Source organism: Nycticebus coucang, chromosome 3 (genome assembly GCF_027406575.1).
Source record: "Nycticebus coucang isolate mNycCou1 chromosome 3, mNycCou1.pri, whole genome shotgun sequence".
NCBI lineage: Eukaryota > Metazoa > Chordata > Mammalia > Primates > Lorisidae > Nycticebus > Nycticebus coucang.
Genome location: NC_069782.1, coordinates 26,590,375 through 26,615,162, shown reverse-complemented (window position 1 = coordinate 26,615,162; position 24,788 = coordinate 26,590,375). Strand labels below are relative to the sequence as shown.

The 24,788-nt window shown below is 38.4% G+C and overlaps 1 protein-coding gene across 2 annotated transcripts in view; it reads left to right on the top strand.

Annotated features, from left to right (window-relative positions):
- VEZT (vezatin, adherens junctions transmembrane protein) overlaps positions 1 to 24,788 on the top strand; it is an 87,441-nt gene that overhangs the window by 38,613 nt on the left and 24,040 nt on the right. Inside the window, exons 2-6 of one of the 2 annotated variants that reach the window (XM_053585588.1) lie at positions 4,432 to 4,563; positions 9,240 to 9,329; positions 15,395 to 15,570; positions 19,473 to 19,748; positions 22,836 to 22,973. In XM_053585588.1, coding sequence (XP_053441563.1) covers positions 4,432 to 4,563; positions 9,240 to 9,329; positions 15,395 to 15,570; positions 19,473 to 19,748; positions 22,836 to 22,973 — 812 coding nt within the window. Of the gene's footprint in view, positions 1 to 4,431; positions 4,564 to 9,239; positions 9,330 to 15,394; positions 15,571 to 19,472; positions 19,749 to 22,835; positions 22,974 to 24,788 lie in introns of those variants that run through there. The other variant, XM_053585589.1, reaches the window with a different exon arrangement.

Genomic DNA, 24,788 nt, shown 5'->3' with positions numbered 1-24,788 from the left:
AAATAGCAAGTGTTCCAGATTATGGCAATCCAAACTGAGTATGTGTGCTCTTGGCTTACATTCAGAACATATATGAAAAACAAAGTACTCATTGTTTTTCTTCTGCCGTTGTTAAAAATTTCTATGCTACAGGTGATGAATTTTGTTATTTTGTGAGCTGTGACGTAAATTGGAAAAGTAAGGAACGTTGGGGTCAGTGCTGAGGGGGCATCAGCTATATGTACATTAAAAAAGGGAGTTAAGGCGGCGCCTGTGGCTCAGTAGGTAGGGCGCCGGCCCCATATACCGAGGGTGGCAGGTTCAAACCCAGCCCCGGCCAAACTGCAACCAAAAAATAGCCGGGCGTTGTGGCGGGCGCCTGTGGTCCCAGCTACTCGGGAGGCTGAGGCAAGAGAATCGCTTAAGCCCAGGAGTTGGAGGTTGCTGTGAGCTGTGTGAGGCCACGGCACTCTACCGAGGGCCATAAAGTGAGACTCTGTCTCTACAAAAAAAAAAAAAAAAAAAAGGGAGTTAACCTAAATAAAAAGTTTGCCCCCACTGCCAGCTTCTAAGGCACTTCCCAGAGAATTGATAGCAATCAAAAGTGTGCCCCGTAAAAAACACAAAACACAAGCAAACAAAAAGAGTGTGCCCCCTGATCTTGATTGAGACTTTAGTTAGAACAGGGAGCAGAAAAATAAGGCTTTGGGGCCAGATTTGCCAGCCCCATCACCCATTTTTCTATGGCTGGCAAGCAAAGAATGGTTTTAATGTTTTTGAATGGCTGGGGGGAAATGTAAAAAGAATGATATTTTGTGACACATGAAAATTATTCAAGTTTAGAATTTTGGTGTCCATAAATAAAGTTTTATTGGGACATAACCACACTCATCAGCTTATGTATTGTCTGTGCCTATTTTCTCACTAGAGCAGCAGATTTGATTAGTTGTGACAGAGACCATATGGCCTACAAAGGCTAAAATATTTACTATTTGGCCTTTTACAGAAAAAGGTTGCTGACCCCGAGCTAGAGTAACTCCACTTTGATCGGTCTTATTTATTATTCTTCCCCATGGGAGTTCACTTGAAGAAAGGGTTCTATTGCCTCAAAAACAAGTTGTTGTTGTGTTTTTATTTTTTAAGTATATAAACTTTTCCAAAGGTCAGTCCAAACAGATGAACTAACATTCTTGTTCTTTTGTCACCCTGGGAGCAGCTTAGAGTGAGGGTCAAAGTTTAATACAGATCTGAACATTAATCTGAAAATACAGATTAATGCAAGGCAATATTTGAATATACCTTATGGGTTATATAAAGATTAATCATTTTGTGCTAATACAGATTTTTAAATCTGGGGACAACAAAAATATATGCCTCTTTGTAATTTTTAAAGTATTTTTCTTAAAAAAGAGATTAAATATAGCTTAAAAAGAAGTAATTTGACTCAATTCCTGTTTTCCCAAACTGATATCCAGCAAATTGCTACCCGTCCAAGAATTTTCCCTCTCCCTCATTCTTCCAAATGTGAGGATGTATTCCCTCAAAGTCTTGATCTAAAGAAGCTGTCTCTCTTCTGTCTCCATAGCATCCAGTGCTATGGAAACTTACTTGATGACTTTGTACTAAATTAGAAGTTTTGGGGGGTATACAAAGGACATTGTTTCTTTTTTCTTTTCTTTCTTTTTTTTTTTTTTTGAGACAGAGTCAAACTATGTTGTCCTCAGCAGAGTGCCATGGCGTTACAGCTCACAGCAACCTCAAACTCTTGGGCTTAAGCTATTCTCTTGCCTCAGCCTCCCAAGTAGCTGGGACTCTACAGGCACCCGCCACAATGCCCGGCTATTTTTTGGTTGTAGTTGTCGTTGTTTGGCAGGCCTGGGCTGGATTTGAACCCGCCAGCTCTGGTGTATGTGGCTGGTGCCCTAGGCACTTGAGCTACAGGTGCCGAGCCAGGAGACACTGTTTCTTATTTGAGGTATTTAGTGTAGTATAAGATTACAGAGTGTGTTGGCTTTGGAGTCAGACTTCTTAGTCAACCCTGTTTTTCCTGCTTTCTCTGAGTGAATCTGCTTCCTCATCTATGAAATGGGAATAACAGTAACGATGATGATGATAATGATGAACATAACTCCATTTAGGCTTTGTTTTGAACCTTAACTGAAATGTTGCTAGTTAAATACTTAAGATTTTGCCCCATGGTGCTTTATTAGTTGTGGTGCTGGGGTTTTGTTATTGTTGCAGCATAATACAGTCTTTTTTTTGTCTTTGCAGTTTTGGTCAGGACTGGGTTTGAACCTGCCACCTCCGGCATATGGGGCCAGCACCCTACTCCTTTGAGCCACAGGCACTGTCCCCATAATACAGTTTTTTTAAAGGCTTAAATATTTTGTTGAATGGAATAGATTTTTTTTTTTTTTTTAGAGACAGAGTCTCACTTTATTGCCCTCGGTAGAGTGCCATGGTGTCACAGCTCACAGCAACCTCCAATTCCTGGGCTTCGGTGATTCTCTTGCCTCAGCCTCCCAAGTAGCTGGGACTACAGGTACCTGCCACAATGCCCGGCTATTTTTTGTTGCAGTTTGGCTGGGGCCAGGCTCGAACCCTCTACCCTTGGTATATGGGGCCGGTGCCTTACCCACTGAGCCACAGGCGCTGCCCGGAATAGATTTATTTTTAAACATGTCACCAGCCTTGTCCTTTAGGGAAGGTTTAAAGTTAAAATTAAAGCTTTGTATTTATTAAGTAGATTTACATCCAATAATGAGGTTGATATTTCTGTTTGATAGGGTTAGAGTGATTTTTTTTTATTTTGGTGTATGAGGTCTGTTCCAAAAACCTGTGCTCTTTCCACACAGCTTATGTATAGTTAAAAGTGTAAACCAAGTGCTTACTATGTGCCAGAGACTGTTCTAATATCTTATGTTAATTTAGTTCTTATAGGAACTCTGAACTGTTATTATTAGTCCTGTTTTTAGATGAGACAGCTGAAGCACAGAAGAAGTATAAATTGCCATAGATTAAAGCTATCATTTGCCTCCAGAGTTTGTGCTCTTAACTACCATGTTCTCATACTTTGATTAGCCATACTTGCTCTCATTTGCCATATGCTTGTATGTGAGATAGAGTTTATCTAAGAGCTTTATGTTTGCTCACGGTGCCAAGCATATGGGACATAATGCATCGTTGTGCTTGAATGAATTAATGAGTATGATGGTATGATAAAATTATAATTTATCTAATACAATCATTGTTTAATTCCCTTTGGCTTTGAGCAGTAACTATTTTTCCCTGTAGATCTTCATAGGAGCTATCTATAGCCAGCATTGGCTATTTTGAAGCAGTCTAATTTAAGACTACAAAAATTGGGAAAAGAAATTGCTTAACAATCTATTTATACTCCTAAATTTATTTTTTCTTGCTGGTACTAGCTAAAAAAGAATCTGTGAGTTTCTTTTAGAGATTTTCCTTTTTGGGGCCCTCTGTTGAATTGTTTGTTGATTTATTTGTATTAAATGGCATTGTATTGTTTATTTATTTCAAAACTTTTAGGGGGTACAAGTGGTTTTTGTTACATGGGTGAATTGTAAAATGCTGAAGTCAGGGCTCTGGTGTACCTGTCACTAGAATAGTGTTCATTGTACCCAATAGGTAGATTTTTATACCTCACCCCCATCAACCTACCCTCTTCTTAGTTTTCAATGTTCATTATACTTCTTTATGACTATATATACGTATACCCATCATTTAACTCCCACTTAAAAGTGAGAACATGTGGTATTTGTTTTTCCCATTCCTGAGATATTTCACTTAGGATAATGTTCTCCAGTCCCATCCAAGTTGCTGCTAAAGACATCATTTAATTCCTTTTTATGGCTGAAGAGTACTCCATGATGTATTTATACCACATTTTCTTCATCCACTCGATCAGGTGATGAGCACTTAGCTTGATTACATATCCTTGCAGTTGTGAAGTGGGCTGTGGTAAACATTCAGGTGCAGGTGTCTTTTTTCATTAATGATTTCTCCTCATTTGGGTAGATATCCAGTGGTGGGATTGCTGATTTAAGTGGTAGGTCTGCTTTCATTTCTTTCAGGACTCTCCAGACTGTTTAACATAGAAGTTGTACTAGTTTACATTCCCACCAACAGTGTATGAGTGTTTTCTTTTTCACTGTATTCACACCAACATCTATTTTTTTTTGACTTTTTAATAATTACCATTCTGATAGGGGTAACATAGTATCTCATCATGATTTTACTTTTTATTTCCCTGATGATTAGTGATGTTAAGCATTAGTTTTCATGCGTTTTGGGGCCATTAAATGGCACTGGATTGTAACACGATTCAGTTCTTACAGACGAAGCCTTAAAGAAGTTTGATACTGAATTTAGCCTGTAAAACTTTTGAAATAATGATCTTGAAATTTGCTTTATTATATGTATATCTTTCAGAATTCTCCACTTTACCAGTACTTACAGGATTTGGGACACACAGACTTTGAAATATGTTCTTCTCTGTCACCAAAAACAGAAAAATGCATAACAGAAGGACAACAAAAGCCTCCTTCAAGAGTCCTACCAAAAGTAAGAAAGCATGCTTATTCTTTATGGCTTAATCTTTTGTTCTTTACCTTGCTGACTACTCAAACTGCTTTTGCTGGTTTTTTGCTTGTAAAAAAACCAAAACAAAAAACACCTCATAAGCACATCCATGACCTTCCTCATGCTGGTAAGACTTTCTCTTAGTTTCTGTCTGTGTATTTTATTTATTTATTCATTTATTTATTTTGAGCAAGCTGTTGCCCTGGGTAGAGTGCTGTGGCATCAGGCTCACAGCAACCACCAATTCTTGAGCTGACGCGATCCTCTTGCCTCGGTTTTTTGTTGTTGTTGTTGTTGTTCTATTTTTAGTAGAGACCAGATCTCGCTTTTGCTCAGGCTGGTCTTGAATTGGTGAACTCAAGCAATCCGAGCACCTCGGCCTCCCAGAGTGCTAGGATTACAGGCATGAGCGACTGTGCCCAGCCAACTGTCTGTTTAGATAAATATGAAGCCTTGTTGCTTGGGAATATTTTGTGGGTAATTTATTTTAGGTAAGGAAATTTGTATGCTTGAGAAATAAGATATGTTATTTGCTTAAATATTGATGTTATCCAAAGAGAACCAGCAAAATACAATAAAACTTTACTGAGAAACCAACTAATAAAATTTTGCTATTAAATGAATTTTTCTTAAAGTCTTTTTTTTTTTTTTTGAGATAGAGTCTCACTATATCACTGTCGGTAGAGTGCCGTGACAGCACAGCTCACAGCATCCTCAAACTCTTGGGCTTAAGCAATTCTCTTGCCTCAGCCTCCCAAGTACCTGGGACTATGGGCACCTGCCACAACGCCTGGCTATTGTTGTTGTTGTTGTCATTGTTTAGCAGGACAGGTCCAGGTTTGAACCCATCAGCCCCACTATATGTGGCTGGCGCCCTACCCACTGAGCTATAGGCGCCGAGCCTCTTTAAGCACAAATTGGGCAGCGCCCATAGCTCAGTGGGTAGGGCACCAGCCACATTCACTGAGGCTGGAAGATTCGAACCAAACATGGGCCAGCTAAAACAGCAATGATAACTGCAATAAGAAAAAGAGTCAGGCATTGTGGCGGGTGCCTATAGTCCCTGGCCTGCTAAACAATGAAAACAACAACAACAACAATAGCCAGGTTGTGACAGGTGCCCATAGTCCCAGCTACTTGGGAGGATGAGGCAACAGAATCGCTTAAGCCCAAGAGTTGGAGGTTGTTGTGAGCTGTGACATCATGGCACTCTACCCAGGATGACATCTTGAGACTCTGTCTCAAAAAAACAAACAAAAAAAGAGAACACATGGGCAGTGTCTGTGGTTCAGTGGGTAGAGCACTGGCCCCATATACTGAGGGTGCCCTGTTCGAACACGGCCCAGGCATTGTGGCGGGCGCCTGTAGTCCCAGCTACCTGGAAGGCTGAGGCAAGAGAATCGCCTAAGCCCAGGCATTAGAGGTTGTTATGAGCTGTGATGATACGGCACTCTACCAAAGGCAATAAAGGGAGACTTTGTCTCTTAAAAAAAAAAAAAAGAGAGAGAGAGAGCACAAATTATAAGAAAGCAAACTGATATCTCTTAAATACAGTTTCAAGGCCATGTAATGGAATGTGTGTATTTTATCTCAAGTTTCGATGCCTTTTATATCTACAAAATTATATATTTTTATATAGTAAATATGTCATATTTGATGTGTAATATTATGAGGCTGAGATATTGGAAGAATCTTCCTTATGTTCTATAAAATACATTTAATAGATTTCCTTTATGTTCTCTTAGTTATACAGTAGAATCTCTGTAAGTTGACCACCCAGTAATAAACTGGTCAACATACAAAGGTGGCCAACATAAGGAACTAGGCCTACTGCACTGATAATGTACATAAGGTCCATTTCTGGTCTATGAAAATTAGCTCAGCTTAAGGAAGTAGTCAATGTAGCGAAGTTCTACTATATTTACTAAAATAAATATTCTAGTACATTTCAGTTTTAACCAAAGGAATTCTACTTAAAAATAAGTATATATATCTAGATTTTCTCAGTCTTTAAGTGCTGTAATTTAATCTGTGTTTTATTATGAGATTCATGCTTTCTACTAGTGGTTTACTCCATTGTGGTAGGAAGCAAAAGCATGGACTGGTAGCAGGATCCTTTCTCCCAGTCTTACAAAAACACCTAAAATGTGAGGAACCAAGATGGCCCATTTGCAACAGCCAAGTGAACACCAGAGAATTTTTTGACTAACACCCAGGAAGTGAGAGTAAGGAGAATTAGACCTGACATGGGTCAGAACCCGTTTGTGGGTCCTCTAAACTTACTATTTCTTCCCTTACTAAATGTTCCTGCAAAGGGTGTGGAAAGAAAAACTTAGACCCATCTAACAGGCTGTTATAAAGCTTGGATTTAAGATTACCTTTTAACACCAGAGGAAGAGTGGTGGAGGGATGGCCTCGAGGCAGGAGATGGGCCTTGACCTCTAAGTTTTTGTTTTGTTTTGTTTGGGTACAAACTTGGATTTTAAAGGTATTTAATTCTTGTCATTTAGGACAAGTAGTTTTATTTATAGAAAAGTTTATAAATAAATCAAATGAAAGTTTAAAATTGCATCCCCTCAGAAATTGAGGAATAACAACAAAAAAAAGAAATTGAGGAGCAATAAAATGCTCAGCCAGAGGATATTTTTAAAAATCGCCATATGTCTAGAAAGTTTGTTTTATCTTCATATTGCACATTTCTAAGACAACTTTTTAACTGTATGAGCTATATTTTTCTAAAATGGATTTTTTCCATTTAGAAATGGGGGCAGCTGAATTTTAAAAAGATTTATTGATTTAGTTCATTCTCAGGGAATATAATTTTAGAATTGCCCCCAAAATTCTGTTCAAAAAGTAAAATATCAATTATTTTCTTTGAAAAGCAATTTTTAATATAATATTAATTTTTTTTTTCTTTTTGAGATTACGTCCCACTCTGTTGCCCTGAGTAGAGCCTTGGCATCATAGCTTACAGCAACCTCAAACTGTTGGACTTAAGCAAGCGATCCTCCTGCCTCAGCCTCCTGAGCAGCTGAGACTATAGGCGCCCACCACAACACCTAGCTAGTTTATTTTATTTTATTTTTTTCTGTCTTTAGCAGAGAAAGGGTCTTGCTCTTGCCCAGGCTGGTCTCAAACTCTGAGCTCAAGCAATCCACAACCTGCCTGCCAGAGTGCTAGGATTATAGGTGCGAGCTACTGTGCCAGGCCATAATATGAATTCTTGATGAAATGGTTCTTAACATTAATTGCCCCCTCTTTCTTAACTTTTATTTTTATATGTGTTTGTTAAGCACTTACTGAATAGTCTGTCCTACTATTCCTACCATGAATATTCTGTCTTTTTTTCTGGTTTCTTTTCTCTTTTTTTTTTTTTTTTTTTTTGAGACACAGTCATTCTGTTACCCTGGGTAGAGTACTGTGGCATTATAGCTCACAGCAACCTCAAATTCTTGGGCTCAAGCAGCCCTCTTGCCTCAGTCTCCCGAGTAGCTGGGACTACCGGCTCTTGCCACAACACCTAGCTAAGTTTCGGGGTTTTTGATTTGTTTTCTGTTTTTACTGGGGGGGGAGAGGTGTCTCACTCTTGCTCAGGCTGGTCTCAACTCCTGAGCTCAAGCGATCCACTTGCCTCAGCCTTCCAGAGTGCTGGGATTACAGGAGTGAGCCACTGCACCCAGCCTTCCCGTGTTTATTCTTAAACATTCTTTCTGTAAAGTTTCAGCATCAGGCCCTCTTCTAAGCTTGGTGCCTTCCCTGATATTATCTACTTTTTTGCCTTCATTGGCCACTTACATCCATTCTCTAGGTTTTGTTGAATTCCAAATTCTTTTAGACATTTTTGCTTTCTTGTGCCCCAGGAAGCTCAAATCCAACATGTGTAAATGGGACTTCTTTCTTAGTGACTCCCAAACAAACAAAAAATAAATGTGTTCTGTTTATATCCCCAAACCACCACCCTGTCAGTTATCTTGCCATTTCCAATCACTCCTGCTTTGCTTTGGTCGCTAAGTGATGTGTCAAGTCAACCTTTATGTCTCTAAACTTCTTCATTACTACTTTTACATTCATTATCTTGTTTTAGGCCTTTATTGCTGTTTAATAGGATTATCACATGTCCTCCTAATCATGGTCCTTGGCTATAATTATTCCCTTGTCATAATCTCTTAATACACTTACGTGAGAACTTGGAGCACCTGTGTTTTCATTCTGAAATACCATTGTCATGTTGACATAGATACTATATAGTGTTCCAAAGGAAAATGGGCTGAATCGATATGACTTCTGGCTGCTCTGATTTTTAAAATCAGATCTTCACTGATAGGTACATTAAAAGCATAGACTTCTCCTCTATGCTAATCATCCATGTAACAAAAAAACACTTGTACCCCCTCAGTGTACTTTTAAAAAAATCAGATTTCCAGGCCTCATTCCAAATCTGTTTAATCAGAACCTTTAGTTTGGGGACTGAGGAATATGTTTCTAACTAAAATCTTCAGGTAATTCTGATGTGCAATTAAGGAGGCCAAGACATATTGACAAAGAGTATAACATTTTTCCCCCTTTTCTGATAAAAATTCTTATTGGAGGTAAGTTATTTGAAGTTTTTTTGCTGTTCAGGTGTACTTTAATAATTCTAGACAATTCATCTCCTTCAGCAAGGCCTCCTGTTAAATGTGGCTGAAACCATCAAAAGTTGGATTTTTTTTTCTCGATGCAGTAGGAAAGATGACTTACTTCACAAGTTGGTAAGTGTTCACTTTCCTTCTTTTTGTCATTTTTCAGTGTTCCAGTTTATTATTGAGAGAATTTTTGAATCAGAATTTGTTCCGATTCAAAATTTTAACCATAATTGATTTTTGTGAGAAATTCTTTAATAATTTGGAATCTTTTAATTTGGGCTTATTGATATTGTTAATAGCTTTCATAAGAGGTTATTAGCCACTTAGAATGGAATATTCTGGTAGTTATTAAACCTTATTCGTTAGATTACTAATTTCCCACTACCATCTTCCTCTATTGAGAGGTATTCTCTGAGGAGGGAAGGAAATAAGTATATCCATTAGTGGGATCAGTTCAATCTCATGCGACTGACAAATCACAGAATTTTTCAAAGACTTGAAATAGTTAACATTGAGGATCTGTGTGATTCCTATGAGGCTTTCTTTTTTTTTTCTGCTACGTGCTTTAGTATATCTCCAAAGGGGATAGACTTCAACCTTCTGACATCCTAACAATACAAAATCCAGGGAGTTTGGCTAACAAATTCAAGTTATAAAGTTCTCATAGCTCCCAGAAGGAGTAATCAAGTATTAAGTAAGCAGGTTTCAGGATCCTGTGTTGGCCTGTGACCTTAGGAATTATCATTCTTGTAAATTAACATTTGTAAAGAGATGGTTTACAAAGTGCTTTCACATTTTTTATTTGGTAATCTGAACAACACTCTAAGACTTAGTATATTTCACCTGTGAGAAAGCCAAGGTGCAGACTGTTTGGTTTATTGTAATAATTTATTACGTGAATCGTTCAAAAAGAAAGTGGTAGAATGGGAATTTGAACACAGATCTCCTGGTTCTGTGCTCTTCCCATGCTCTTCCCACTATAACACACTACCTCTCTCGCTTGCATATTATTATTATTGTTTTTGGCTGATTAAAATAAATTTTTTAGCAATCCAGATTGTTAAGTTCTCTGTTCAGGGTTTCATCTTTGTAGAAGGTGTATTGAGAAGGTCAATGAAGTGTCTTGTCATCTACGTAGAATGTCATCTTTATCCAGGTGGAGCCATCTCATTCTTCGGTGATACTAGGTAAGGTATATGGACCCATCATCCATTCTCTGTGGCTTCATCATGGTCTGTACAGGCCTGGTCTTTTCACTCTTAGTTCTCTGTCACTGGCCACATGTTTCACATTACGTTTCACAATAAAGTGTCAGCTTCTGTACGCATCTGTTTCGTGCCTATATTGTAGAGAGTTGTAGGAATCTGTAGCTATGAAATAGTTTCCGAGGAATGGAATAAGGAATTGCCCAGTTGACTTTTAGCAAGAGATTGCTTGACTTTTTCCCTTCGATTGTGACATATTCAAAATTTTTGTTAGGTATGCAGATACTGAAGTAGGCCCTCTTTCCTTTTATAAGAGTATTGGCATTTGTTCCATTTCATTATTATTCTTTTTTTTTTTTTTTTTTGTAGAGACAGAGTCTCACTTTATGGCCCTCGGTAGAGTGCCATGGCCTTACACAGCTCACAGCAACCTCCAACTCCTGGGCTTAAGCGATTCTCTTGCCTCAGCCTCCCGAGTAGCTGGGACTACAGGCGCCCACCACAACACCCGGCTATTTTTTGGTTGCAGTTTGGCCGGGGCCGGGTTTGAACCCATCACCCTCGGTATATGGGGCCAGCGCCTTACCGACTGAGCCACAGGCGCCGCCCATTATTATTCATTTTTATAGTACTTTTCTTTTTTTTTTTTGGCCAGGGCTGGGTTTGAACCTGCCACCTCTGGCATATGGGGCGGGCGCCCTACCCACTCGACCACGGATGCCGCCCTATAGTACTTTTCTTAAAGATTAAAAAAGTTCCTTGATAACAACTATGATGGTAAGGGTAACAGTACTTTTTATTTTTGAGACTGAGTCTCACTTTGTCACCCACATTAGAGTGCGATATCATCATAGCTCACAGCAACTTTAAACTCTTAGGGTCAAGTGATTCTCTTGCGTAGCTGGGACTACAGGTACCCGTCAAAATGCCTGGCTATTTTTAGAGATGGGGTCTAATTCTTGCTCAGGCAATCTACCTGCCTCAGCCTCCCAGAGTGCTAGGATTATAGACATGAGCCATGCGCCTGATCAGTAGTAGCACTTTTTAAGCACTTTTTAGCTTATAAAGTGCTTGCACACATTTTATTTCATTTGCTCCACATATCAGCTTTATGAAATAGTACTGTCATATTAAAAAATGGTTAAAATCATTGAAATGTATTGACACATGAATAAAATCCCTTCTCCATCTGTATTTAAAAAAAAAAAATAGAAATCTCTTGATTTTTTTTAGCTGTGCCTTCTCACACCCTTTTCATTCCATCCGGGAAGAAATCTTCCTAAGATATTTTCTCATGCCACTTCCCTATTTAGATCATAAACAGATCTCTATTATCCATCAAATCAAGTACAAATGTATCACTTCAGCAGTAAGGAGTCTGCATAATTTGGCCATCACCTACCTTTCTAGCTTTGTCCACCAGTATCATCAACAAACCCCATCTTCCTTTTCCTTTACCCCATGCTTATTCTGCGTGTCTGCATTTGTGCTACTGTGCTGTGGTGGAATTCTTTCCGTTTTTTCCTTAATCAATTGGAATCTATTCAGTAAGTAGTCCTAGCTTTTCCTCAAGGCTTTCCCCCCAACCAGCATATTATATCTCTTATTTTCTATATCAACTTAGTAATAATTACCTATGCTATGTTCTGTAAGGTTTTTTGTTGTTGTTGTTGTTGTTTTGAGACAGTCTCACTGTCTCCCTCAGTAGAGTGCTGTAGTGTCACAGCTCACAGCAACCTCAAACTCTTGGGCTTAAGTGATTTTCTTGCCTCAGCCTCCCGAGTAGCTGGGACTACAGGCATATGCTAATTTTTCTTTGCTCAGCTAATTTTTCTTTTCTCTCTTTTTTTTTTTTTGTAGCAATAGGGTCGAGCTCTTGTTCAGGCTGGTCTCAAACTCCTAATCCTCCCCTCAGCTTCCCAAAGTGCTAGGATTAGAGGAGTGAGCCACTGTGCCTGGCCTTTTATAAGAAAGAAACTTAAACACAACTACAACAGGGATTTTACCTAACAATTGCAAATGTTATAACCTAATTGTTTGTACCCTCAGAGTAAATCTGAAATTAAAAGAAAAAAACAAATAAACTTAATTCATCAATTTAATCCAATTCAATTCAATTTAAATAGTTATATTGGTCAGAATACAGTTCAAGTTCTTCATCTTTAGGGGCAATGTAATCACTAAGACATCACTGCTTATTTATTTGGTGTGTCTTTGTCCCTTTTAAGCTCATTAATATGTAAGGATGATTATAGGTTATTCATTTGTCACAGTTTTGAATCGAATCTTTCCAAAGTTATTAATACTTCTTCCAGGCACACTGGTTTGGGGGAGGTGTTATCCCACCCCCCTCCCTGTTTTGCATACAGGTCTGCTGCCAAGGAATGGTGTTGATGAAAGTGAGTAACTGATTAAACAGAATCTCCATCTGTGACGGGAGCATGCTCCCATTGCACATGAATAGCTTTCCCCCACTTTGTCAGCCTGAGCCTTCATCTAGACAGGCTTTTCTAAACTATACCTATAAAGGTACAAAGAAGTCTTGTGAAAGGTCTGATTTAAAAGTTCTGTAACAGAAGTTTGATTTCTAATACTTGTATTTGAATACAGCTATGTCGAATTGGGGAATCAAAACCAAATAGTAAGATCAATCTGTGAAGATTCATTACAGAGATCACTTGAAAAGCCACCATGCTCTGTCTCCTGCCCTCCTTCCCTCTCCCCCCACCCCAGATAGTATATAAAGTAGTAGCTGCTCTCTCTTTGTGAAAATGGGGTGGGATATCAAATATTAATAAGTAAGAGGTTCAGAATTTTTTTAATTTTATTTTTCCCCAGAAAGTACTATCTAAAGATGGACTTAGCTTGTAAGAAGAGAGGAGGCAGTTGTTCAAACATGGAACCTAAGAGTGTTGCCATGGCACAAGCAGAGTGTGCCAGAAGATGGTACAAACCCCACATTAGGCTGAAAGGAAGATCAACATTTCACTGAGAAGATGTTCTCTTCTAGATTGAAGATAAAGAAAATATATCTAATAGGCATAATGTTAAAAATACTCTTTTCTCTGAAAGTGACACATGACCGTGATCAAGAGGTCATGTGCTCTCATCCCCTTACTTGGTGCTCAGTCCCACAGCACTACGAGCAGTCACAGGCATGGGATAAACTGACATTCCTTTTGGTGTAATATGTCTAAATGTCCCATGTCAGCAGGGTTTAGTCAAGGGTGCTTGCAATGAATTACTATTTACACATATTTTATAAATATACTGTTTTAAGGATTTCACTTTTTGTTTTTAATAGGAAAAAAAAGGAGGTCATGTGCTCAGTTTGATTGATAGATAACATTCTTACTTAAATCTCCCATACTGCATACCAGATACCAGGAAATTAAAAAAAAAAAACTATTATGATCAGCTAGGGTTGGAATCTGTGGTGTGAGAGTGATTAAGAAGATCAACCCTATTCCTATTGGCTTTAAACCCCAGACCTAACTGGTTTTACTTTAACTTGTTCATTAAAAGTTATCTTTATTTTGATTATATATAATCAAAATATTAGGACCACCCTATTATTAAATTTAATACACAATAACACTTTAAGTTTCTGTTGAGTCACACTATATACAGGGAAGCAGAATCAGCTGCCAAAGACAGAGTTTGAAATCAGAATTCTGGAAAGTTACTTAGTATCTTTAGGCTTTGTTTTTTTTGTCCTCTCTAAAATGGAGAGGAGGCTGATAATGTACTCCACAGGGGGCACTGTGAGAATTAACCCATCTGCCCTAATAGTGCCTCTCTCACCTTTCACCATGTGCACACGGCATACAATCTAGTTTCATCCAAGATCACATGACTTACCCGTCCCAAATTAGAAAGGCTTTTATTCTGCTCCCACCTACTCTTCCACCTCCTTCATCTGGTCAGTTCTTGTTCATCCTTTAAGTCTTACCTCCGGCTAAAGACTTTCTCTGACTTCACTACAAGTTTAGTCCCCCTATGCCTAGCCATAGGACCCTCAGTGTACTTTGTCACACTCTTTCCATATTATATTGTGACTGTATACTTTTTGGTTCTCTCCTCTACACTAAGAACTTTTTCTTTTTTGAGGCAGAGTCTGACTCTTGTCACCTCTGGTGGGGTGCATGGCCTGCGCTCACTGCAACCTCAAGCTGCCGGGCTCAAATGACCCTCCTGCCTCAACCTCCTGAGTAGCTGGGACTGCAGATGTGCACCACCACACCTAGCTAATGTCTTCTATTTTTGATCCAGAGGGGGTCTCACTCTTGCTCAGGCTGGTCTTGAACTTCTGAGCTCAAGCAATCCTCCCACCTTGGCTTCCCAGAGTGCCAGGATTATAGTCGTGTGCCCTGCAGCCAGCCTAAACCATGAACTCACAGGTTTTTGTGTCTTCAGTGTCAAGCATGGTGTCTGGCTTATGGAACATGTTCCTTAATAAGTGAATAGAAGGAAAAGAAGGAGTAATAAATGAGCTGGTCTATGTGAAGGCATTTTGTAAACTATAAAGTGCTATACAAATGGTAATGTGATTTTGTGTTACATTCCTTAAAGATGTATTTTTAAATCTCTGAATGTTCATTTTTAGAAGCCATTGATCCTGCTAATACAATTCTTAAATATTGGCAACACTGTTAGAATTTCAAGAACGGCATTTTTTATGTTATAGGATTATATCTTCCATGTTAGGTCCTAGCAATTTAACTAATTAAGCTTAACTAGATTAGCTTATTAATCTGTAATTACTCTATATCTCATTATTAAAATTTTATATTTCACATCTGATGGCTCAATAATGTCTACCTCAATCTTCATTGTTTTACATTTACAGTGAAAATAAAAACCTATCCCTCGTACTGAAAATAGATTGGACTATTATGTCTTTCTCTTAGAGTCTATTCTGAAAATAGCATTTAAGGCAATATTATGTATGTATTAACACCTCTATTCTGGTATTTTAATGGCAAGGACATTGGATTTCGACTGGACTCACTACACACCATCCTGCAACAGGAAGTCTTGTTACAAGAGGATGTGGAACTGATTGAGCTACTTGATCCCAGCATCCTGTCTGCAGGGCAGAGTCCACCACAGGGAAATGGACACCTGCCAACACTTCACTCCCTGGCAACCCCTAATATCTGGTACTGTCCAGAAAACATCTATCTTTGGTTGCTTACTTAGAATATTAGCAGAGGAAATCCATCGTCATGCCATCATGCTATCAACTGAAAAGGCACCAACACTCCATATAGTTAGCATTACAATGCCAGAAGTTTAAAAAAATGCCTTTTAGGGCGGCGCCTGTGGCTCAGTGAGTAGGGCGCCAGCCCCATATGATGAGGGTGGCGGGTTCAAACCCAGCCCCGGCCAAACTGCAACAAAAAAAAAAATAGCCGGGCGTTGTGGCTGGCACCTATAGTCCCAGCTACTTGGGAGGCTGAGGCAAGAGAATCACGTAAGCCCAAGAGCTGGAGGTTGCTGTGAGCTGTGTGACACCATGGCACTCTACTGAGGGCAGTAAAGTGAGACTCTGTCTCTACAAAAAAAAAAAAAATGCCTTTTAAAAGTAAAGCTGGGAAAAATATGCGCTTATATCATTATATACTCCCACCTCAGTAAAATTAGTTCTGTGCTTAGCAACCCAACAAACAGTCTAATAGAATCTCCCTTACCCGTACACCTATGTGCATGTAAACCTAGCCAGTTCTTTATATTTCTTTATAATGAATAGAGTTTATCAAAACCATATTAGAGAGATGCCAAGAATAGGATGAGATATAGGAGTAGATAGCTGATTCTTGCTGTGTTGGCTGAACATAGAACAGAGCAAAATAAAAACAAGTAAATGAATAGTAAAAAGGATTATATGTAATGAATTGTTGGTGACTTCTTCCTATTAAAGTTTATTAAATTTGACAGAAAAAGGAAAAACGAATAAAGAAGTGCACTAACTCACTGCCCAAACTGTTAAGTTATACAGGCAGTTACATCCATCGGCCTTAGCATTCTGGGTTTATGTCTTTTCTATCATCCTGGCAAATGCTTTCTGTTGTGACATAGCAAAGTACGGTGTTTTCCAGATCATTGGTCACTCAATATCATGAGGAAGAAAGAGCTTATCCTTCAAAAATACAAGAATTTATAGGCGGTGCCTATAGCTTAGTGGGTAGTGTACCAGCCACATACACAGAGGCTGGCGGGATCGAACCTGGGCCAACTAAAGCAACAGTGACAACTGCAACAAAAAAATAGCCAGGCGTTGTGGCCAGCACCTGAAGTCCCAGCTGTTTGGGAAGCTGAGGCAGAAGAATCACTTAAGCCCCAGAGTTTGAGGTTGCTGTGAGCTATGATGCCATAGCACTCTACTGAGGGTGACATCATGAAACTCTGTCTCAAAATAAATAAATACAAATAAAAAATATAAGAATTTAAGGAGTTGCTAGAAGGAACCATAGGTTTTTTTTTTTTTTGGAGAGGCAGAATCTCACTTTCTGGCCCTCGGTAGAGTGCCGTGGCCTCACACAGCTCACAGCAACCTCCAACTCCTGGGCTTAAGCGATTCTCCTGCCTCAGCCTCCCGAGTAGCTGGGACTACAGGCGCCCGCCACAACGCCCGGCTATTTTTTGGTTGCAGTTTGGCCGGGGCCGGGTTTGAACCCGTCACCCTCGGTATATGGGGCCAGCACCTTACCGACTGAGCCACAGGCGCCGCCCAAGAAATACATTCTTAAAACCTATGGTTCCGGGCGGCGCCTGTGGCTCAGTCGGTAAGGCGCCGGCCCCATATACTGAGGGTGACGGGTTCAAACCCGGCCCCGGCCAAACTGCAACCAAAAAATAGCCGGGCGTTGTGGCGGGCGCCTGTAGTCCCAGCTACTCGGGAGGCTGAGGCAGGAGAATCGCTTAAGCCCAGGAGTTGGAGGTTGCTGTGAGCTGTGTGAGGCCACGGCACTCTACCAAGGGCCAGAAAGTGAGACTCTGTCTCTACAAATAAAAAAAAAAAAAAGAATATATTTCTTTGCTTTTAAGTTTCCTTTAGCCACAAATGGGATCAAGCAACTATGAGACCTGTAAATGCTTTCAGAGTTTACTGTTAATATATAAGAGTGTATGATGAGGGCAGTGCCTGTGGCTCAATGAGTAGGGCACTGGCCCCATATACCGAGGATGGCTGTTTGAAACCCAGCCCCAGCCAAACTGCAACAAAAAATAGCCGGGCGTGGGCAGTGCCTGTGGCTCAACGGAGTAGGGCACCAGCCCCATATGCCAGAGGTGGCAGGTTCAAACCTAGCCCTGGCCAAAAAAGTGCAAAAAAAAAAAAAAAAATAGCTGGGCGTTGTGGCGGGTGCCTGTAGTCCCAGCTACTTGGGAGGCTGAGGCAAGAGAATAGCATAAGCCCAGGAGTTGGAGGTTGCTATGAGCTGTGACGCCATGGCACTCTACCGAGGGTGATAAAGTGAGACTCTGTCTCTAAAAAAAAAAAGTGTATGATGAGATTTTGCTTTATGATATTACTAGTATCATTTAAAGGGAAACTAGGCCAAATATTTATTAAGAAACATTATTACACATGACTTTTTTTTGTAGTAGGACTATAACTCTCTTCAAATATTGTTGATGTTTTTGAGCTATCCTCAGATACATCCCACCTATACTCCTCTCTCATTTTAGTCTATTGGATTTATACTTGACCTGAATAAAACAAATTATAAGTATTTTTACTGTGATGAAAGCAGTGCAAAAGTACAGAGTTTGTCCATATCATGGTCTGTTATAAGTATATATATTCCAAATTAGAGCACTTAATTCAAAACAATTGCTCATCAAGTGTGTATTACTTCTAATTGGAAAAAATGAAATCTGATTTTAGGAAAAAGGAATCGACAATATCTCTGAAGCGATATTTTTACTTTTAAATTTGTACAATTGGATTTTAAAATCTATAATCTTTGCCTATGAGGTTAAAAATTCCATATCTTTTTGTTTAAAATAACCAGAAAATACTATTATTTTTCATGGATCGTCATCATTTTTATTAATAGATTTGTCATATAAAAGAAAGGTAACAATAGTTTTGAGGTCACAGAGGAGAGGCTGATTAGAATTAGAGGAAACCACTTATGCTTTTGGTAAAATCCTCACCAGGCGTTATCAGAGGAGAGTTTGAAGAAGTAGGATTTTGTACGAAATACAGGATGATACCAGACAAAAAGGAGGAAGGGGAAGAGATGTCCTATCCTGGTTTATAACACCTGGAGGCTAGGATTCAGAATTAACGTAAGGCATGGTTTGGCCAAGCTTTTTGTTTCTTTTTAAAGTGACAGGGTCTTGTTAAGTTGTCACCCAGGCCAAAATTTTGTGGCACAATTATAGTTAACTGTAGCCTCTAACTCCTGGGCTTGTGTGATCCTCCTGCCTCAGCCTCCCAAGTAGCTGAGACTACAGGCCCCCACCACCATGCTTGGCTAATTAAAAAATATATAGATATATTTTTACAGACAGGATCTTTTAAGTTGCCCAGGCTGGTCTTGAACTGCTATCCTAAAGTTATCCTCCTGCCTTAGCCTTCCAAAGTACTGGGATTATAGGCATAAGCACCGTGTCTGGCTGGGCCAGCTTTTGAGAGGTCTTGTGGACTGAGCTAATGAGTTTTGATTTTATCTATTTCTAGCTGCAGACTCTTTGTGTAATATATACCTTTAGAAAGTATAGAGGCCTTTTTTTGGTCCCCACCTACAGAGGCGTGACTTCTGAATTTCTTTTGTGAAATCATCTCTACCTGATTCCAGAAGACAACTATTTCAAATGTCCTTTACCTAAATTTATCAGCTTAAATTTTAGTACCAAGCCCACTGTCTAGTTGGTATATATTTTCACATTACCTTCTTAAATGTTATATTTTTTTAAGTTACGCTTTGCAAAGAAGCTGGCATTTTATTTATTTTAGTAAACCTAAATTTATCCTTGTTTTTGCTGATGAAAGTAACTCACCTTTCTTTGACTAATCTGATGGATATCATTTTGTTGGTTTCTCTGTTCCTAGGGATGTCTCAGTGCTATTTGCCTTCATTAGTTTGCTTCTTATGTTTCCCACTTGCTGGATTGTATCTTCCTGGCTGGTATGGGGAGTGATTCTATTTGTATATCTGATCATAAGAGCTTTGAGATTCTGGAGGACAGCCAAACTACAAATGAGCCTAAAAACATATAATGTTCATTTGGAAGATATGGCAGCAAATAGCCGTGCTTTTACTAACCTTGTGAGAAAAGCTTTACGTCTCATTCAAGAAACTGAAGTAATTTCCAGAGGATTTACACTGTGAGTTCATTTTTTTATTTTAATTTTTAAATGAATCTTGTCTACTACATAGTTAAAAGACTTTGATATTTATTACCTACTTTCATTTTCTTATTGCATTTATAGGAAAAACGTGGATTTCTTTTTAGCACTTAAAGTTTATTAACTGCTAAGTAAAGGGTTAAATACATTATGTGCTAGATTAATATGTGGTATGATATTGTTTATCTACTTGGAGAAACCAAAGTACTTTGAGAATCATGATTATTTCTGTATAGTACCATGTGATTATATGAGATGACGTATGGAGACTGCCTAGCATTGAACCTCACGTGCAGTAGTTACCCAGTCATGCTTCCTTCCTTTCCTCCCTGTCAAATGCCTTCTTTCCCCAGTTTAAATCATGGATGTATTTGACATAAATTCATTTTGAAAAATCTTGACATGTATCCCTAAAACTCCTCAGGCAAATATTAGCAGATGTTATAGCATTGATAACTCTCAGAATGTCATGCAAATTGTGATGTTTCACATTGCTTTGGGAAATTAAAATTCACTAGTCTAGATGTAGGTATACAAGCAACAGGATATGCTGGCTATTTAAGCTATTCTTAAAGGGAAGCTACATTTCTGAGCACTAACTATGTTTCATACACTGTGCTAGTCACTTTTTCATACATTTAACGGCACAATTATAAGTGGTAGAGCACTTCTATTGAAGTCCATTTCACCAGACTCGAAAGCCCATTTCCAGTGTACTAGGCTGTCTGCTAAACATTAGGTACAACAGATGACAGTTGTACTTTGCTATATTTAATAATTTATGTAACTTAAGTTTGCAATCTGTAGATGAGAGAAAGTAAGTATACAGTAAAGAATAATCTTTGCTCTTAATTGGTTTTATTTGAAAAATCACGAAATGGGGGAGTGAAGAACCTCTAGTAGTCATCTCATCCTTCACTCTGCTTAGTTCTAGAACTACTTACATAATCTTGGCGTAAGTGCTGTTTCTGGAAACTTGTGGAACAGAAGAGTGGAATAAGCTCCTGTAGTCGTTTTGGTTTTCACGCTGTTGTGTTCTACACAGCAATCCCAGGACGTTAAGAGGGATTTTATAACTTCTCTTTCTGCTCAAAGTATAATAATCCTTCATATCTGATGGTATTTGTCCTTCCATTACTTTAAGCCTACTGCTTATTTATAGAGATGGCAATTTTAAGTTGAGTATCACATTTAAAAAGTTAAAAAATGACATTTAAAGTAAGTAATAGCTCCTTTTCATTTTATTGAGAGGACTGACTGGTTAAGGAAAGTGGCTATGTGTCCAAAGATTCTGTGTATTTTGTGATTTTCCACCCTTTACCCAGACGTGTGGAATGGGCAGGCAGAGATGATGTCCAGTTAGACATGATGCCCCTTCAGGTTATGCCTTCTACCCATTCTGATGGCAGACAGGCAGGTGAAATGTTAGAAGAAATTGTGCTTCATTTGTCTTTATCTAATTGGATAATGGGTTAAAAAAATTAGATCATAATTTTTTAGAAATATTTTCAGTTTTTAAAGCCAATTTGATAAAATGGAACACAAGCAGTAGCATCATATATTGAAATAAATGCTGTTTACTTTTGCCTTAATTTGTCCTCTTTAGCAAAAATTTAATGCCTTTTTTGCCTTTATTCCCTTGTTTTAAAATAAAATTGTAGTCATCATCCTCTACTTTTTATAGATTTTTTTTTTTCTTTTTTAGAGACAGAGTCTCACTTTATCACCCTCAGTAGAGTGCTATGGCGTCACAGATCACAGCATCCTCCAACTCCTGGGTTTAGGCGATTCTCTTGCCTCAGCCTCCCGAATAGCTGGGACTACAGGCGCCTACCACAGTGCCTGGCTATTTTGTTGTTGTTGTTGTTGCAGTTTGGCTAGGGCTGGGTTTGAACCCACTACCCTCAGTATATGGGACCAGCACCCTACTCACTGAGCCACAGGCGCTGCCCTAGATTTTTTTTTTTAAGAGGCAGGGTTTTGTTCTGTTGCCCAGGCTGGCCTCAAGTGATCCCACTTCAGCCTTTCAAAATGCTAGATTGTAGGTGTGAGCTACTATGCTTGGCCTTTTTGTAGATGTTTAATGCCTGGATATATTTTAGTTTAGTTTATCATTTTTAAAGTTTTGAGTTAGATGTCTTATTTATGGGCTTGTGGTTATAGTGGCAAATTTACAAATGCGAATGTTTTGTTTTACTATTGGGAAAGGTTAATTGTTAGGTAAAAAAACTATTATCTGATAACTATGTGTTATTTAATCATGCCTGTTTTCAGTTGTAGAACATAGTACATTATATGTCATTGTTACAAATAGGTAGTCCCCAGTCATCTTATAGGAAATGCCATGAATTGTGCTTCCTCTTGAACAGTTTTGAGAGTAGCTATGCTACTGTGTAGTAACCCTTACTTTGCCTTTTTACTTGCATTCCCCTGTTGGCCACTGGTCCTGTTATCTTTCCGCGTCCCCTACTTCATTTTAAGTAGGTAAGTGCCAGTGGCAGCAGGTGGGTAAGTAATTTTGCCCTACTTTCATGAATGTACAGAATGTATTTCTATATAGTATTTTTTCTGTACAAGTGACGAAGTATGATGAGTGAACATATATAGATGTATATTAAGAATGTGAAAGTGTTTATAATTAAGGCCTCTATACTTCCTACAAATATAGATTTTTTTGAAAAGTGAATGTAAAATATTTCTACTTTAGTATATTTTAGCAGATAAAGTGTCTATGTAAAAAAGATGCAAATTCTTACATAAATATTTCTATGTTTTGGTTATATCCTACTAAAATTCCTTCTTTCTCCACATCAGAGGAAGCCTTTATTTGAGATTTTATTTGTCTTTTACGTGTTTTTATTTGTCTTTTTTCTGATAGCTATATATATATCACAGAAATTACTATTTTATGAGACCTGAGTTAGCATACTTATAATCATTTTCTAATGAAAATCATAAGAAAGGAATTTGTTTTCTAACTTTAATAGAATTGTCAATTTAGTAAACAAAAACTTTAGGACACCTGTACAGTTGTATCACATTTTACTTTTCAAGTTTGCTTGACAGGGTCAGTGCTGCTTGCCCATTTAATAAAGCTGGACAGCATCCCAGTCAGCATCTCCTTGGTCTCCGGAAAGCTGTCTACAGAACTGCAAGAGCCAACTTTCAAGCAGCAAGGCTCGCTACCCTATGTATGCTGAAAAGATATCCTTTTCTATCTATACATGAGAATAAGCAGTGTTTCCAGAGTCCTGAATGTAGATATGATAGTTGCATCCTATAAATGTTGACCATAAATTGAGATTGCCTATTTTGAAGCTAATTCCCATTATCACTTTTATTTTAAAACTGGAAATGCATTTTGGGGGAATGATAATAACAGGCAGGAAAAGAGTTCTGCTGTTATGTCGCTCATTTTTAATAAGGAAAAACTTAATTCCCTTTCTTTATTGGTCCAAAGAATAAAGTCAGAAAAGCCTGGCTTCACTAGTATGACTTTTGTTTTTGTTTTTAGAGCCAGGGTCTCACTCTGCCTTCCAGGCTAGAGTGCAGTGGTATGATCACAGGTCACTCTAACCTTGATTTCCTGGGCTTTACGTGATCCTCTTACCTTGGCTTCCCTAAGTACTGGGATTCCAGGCATGAACCTGGCCAAGTCTGACACTTAAAAAAAATTCTAGACATGGCAAATTTGCATTATGACATGATAATAAACTGGAAAAATGAAATTCGTCCCTTTTCAAGAAATAAGAAAAAAAAAATCCAGGCAGATTGTAGGGGCAGATTGGCTAAGTTCAAATTTTGGCTGTATCAATTATTGCCAAACTGACCTTAAGCAAGGTTCCTAACCTTTCTGAACCTTACTTTACTTATCTTTAAAATGGCAATAATAAATTTCCTCACTGCGATTTTGTTAAAATCAAATGAAATTATGCATATAAAGTGATATCTAGTATGTAGTAAGCACTCAAGGACCACCTAACAGTAAGTCTGTCATTTCAATTTACTAAATCAGTAAATTAGTTCTATTAGCCAAAGATCTATAAGATCTTTGTTTTAGTAAAGAGAATAAAAATTAAATTATGAGTAAATGGAAGTCAAAAAGACTGTATCTTTAGTATGTTGGGTAGTATTGCACTGATAAATATAATACTTAAATTTTACAGAATTTTATCTTTTATTGTATCTTTATACATATATCCTCTTCCTCACTAGATTCTCTTTTCTCCACTTTATGAGAAAACTAAATAGAGGTTAAGTGACTTACTCAGTGTCATACAATGAGTAATAGGTTCTGTCTTAGCTGTAGGACTTATGACTTAAAACCTTTTCCATATATATATATATATATATATATTCTATATTAGACTACCTCTTTGGAAATGGAAAGCAGCATTTTAATTTTCATTTAATGTCCATTTGTTCCCCTATTTCCTAAATGCCTGTCTACTAAGGGTCAACCATTCTTCTAGGTGCTAGGAAGACCGAGTAAAAACACGCACTACCCATTTTGAAATACTATGGGGATGACTGGGTAAGTCAGCTACCATAATACAATGTAAATAAATGCCCAGAGTACCTTCCAAGACAGCAGGGGAATATACTGGGCTTATGGGGTCAAAAAAGGCTTTCTAGGTGGTGACATCTGAGTTGAGCCTCAAAAACAAGTAGGAATTGGTCATGAGGATTATAAGAGTCTGCATTCCAGGCAGAAAGAAGCAAAAACATATGGAAAGAAATAGAGATGTGACAGTGTGGCATGTGAACTGCACGTAGTTATACGGTGAATCACGATGGGCCAGGCAATGTGCTAATCACTAGGGTAGGCAGTGTTAAATAAAGTAGACACGGTCCCTGCCCATGGAGCTTACAGTTTAGTGTGGGGTAGGGAGTCAGAGGGAGGTAGCCTAATAAAGACTGCAGATATGTGCCAGTCACCTTTTTTAGAAACTAGGGCAGCAAACAAAATAGATGATATTCTTGTTCTCAGGGAATTTACCTTCTAGTGGACGAGGCAAT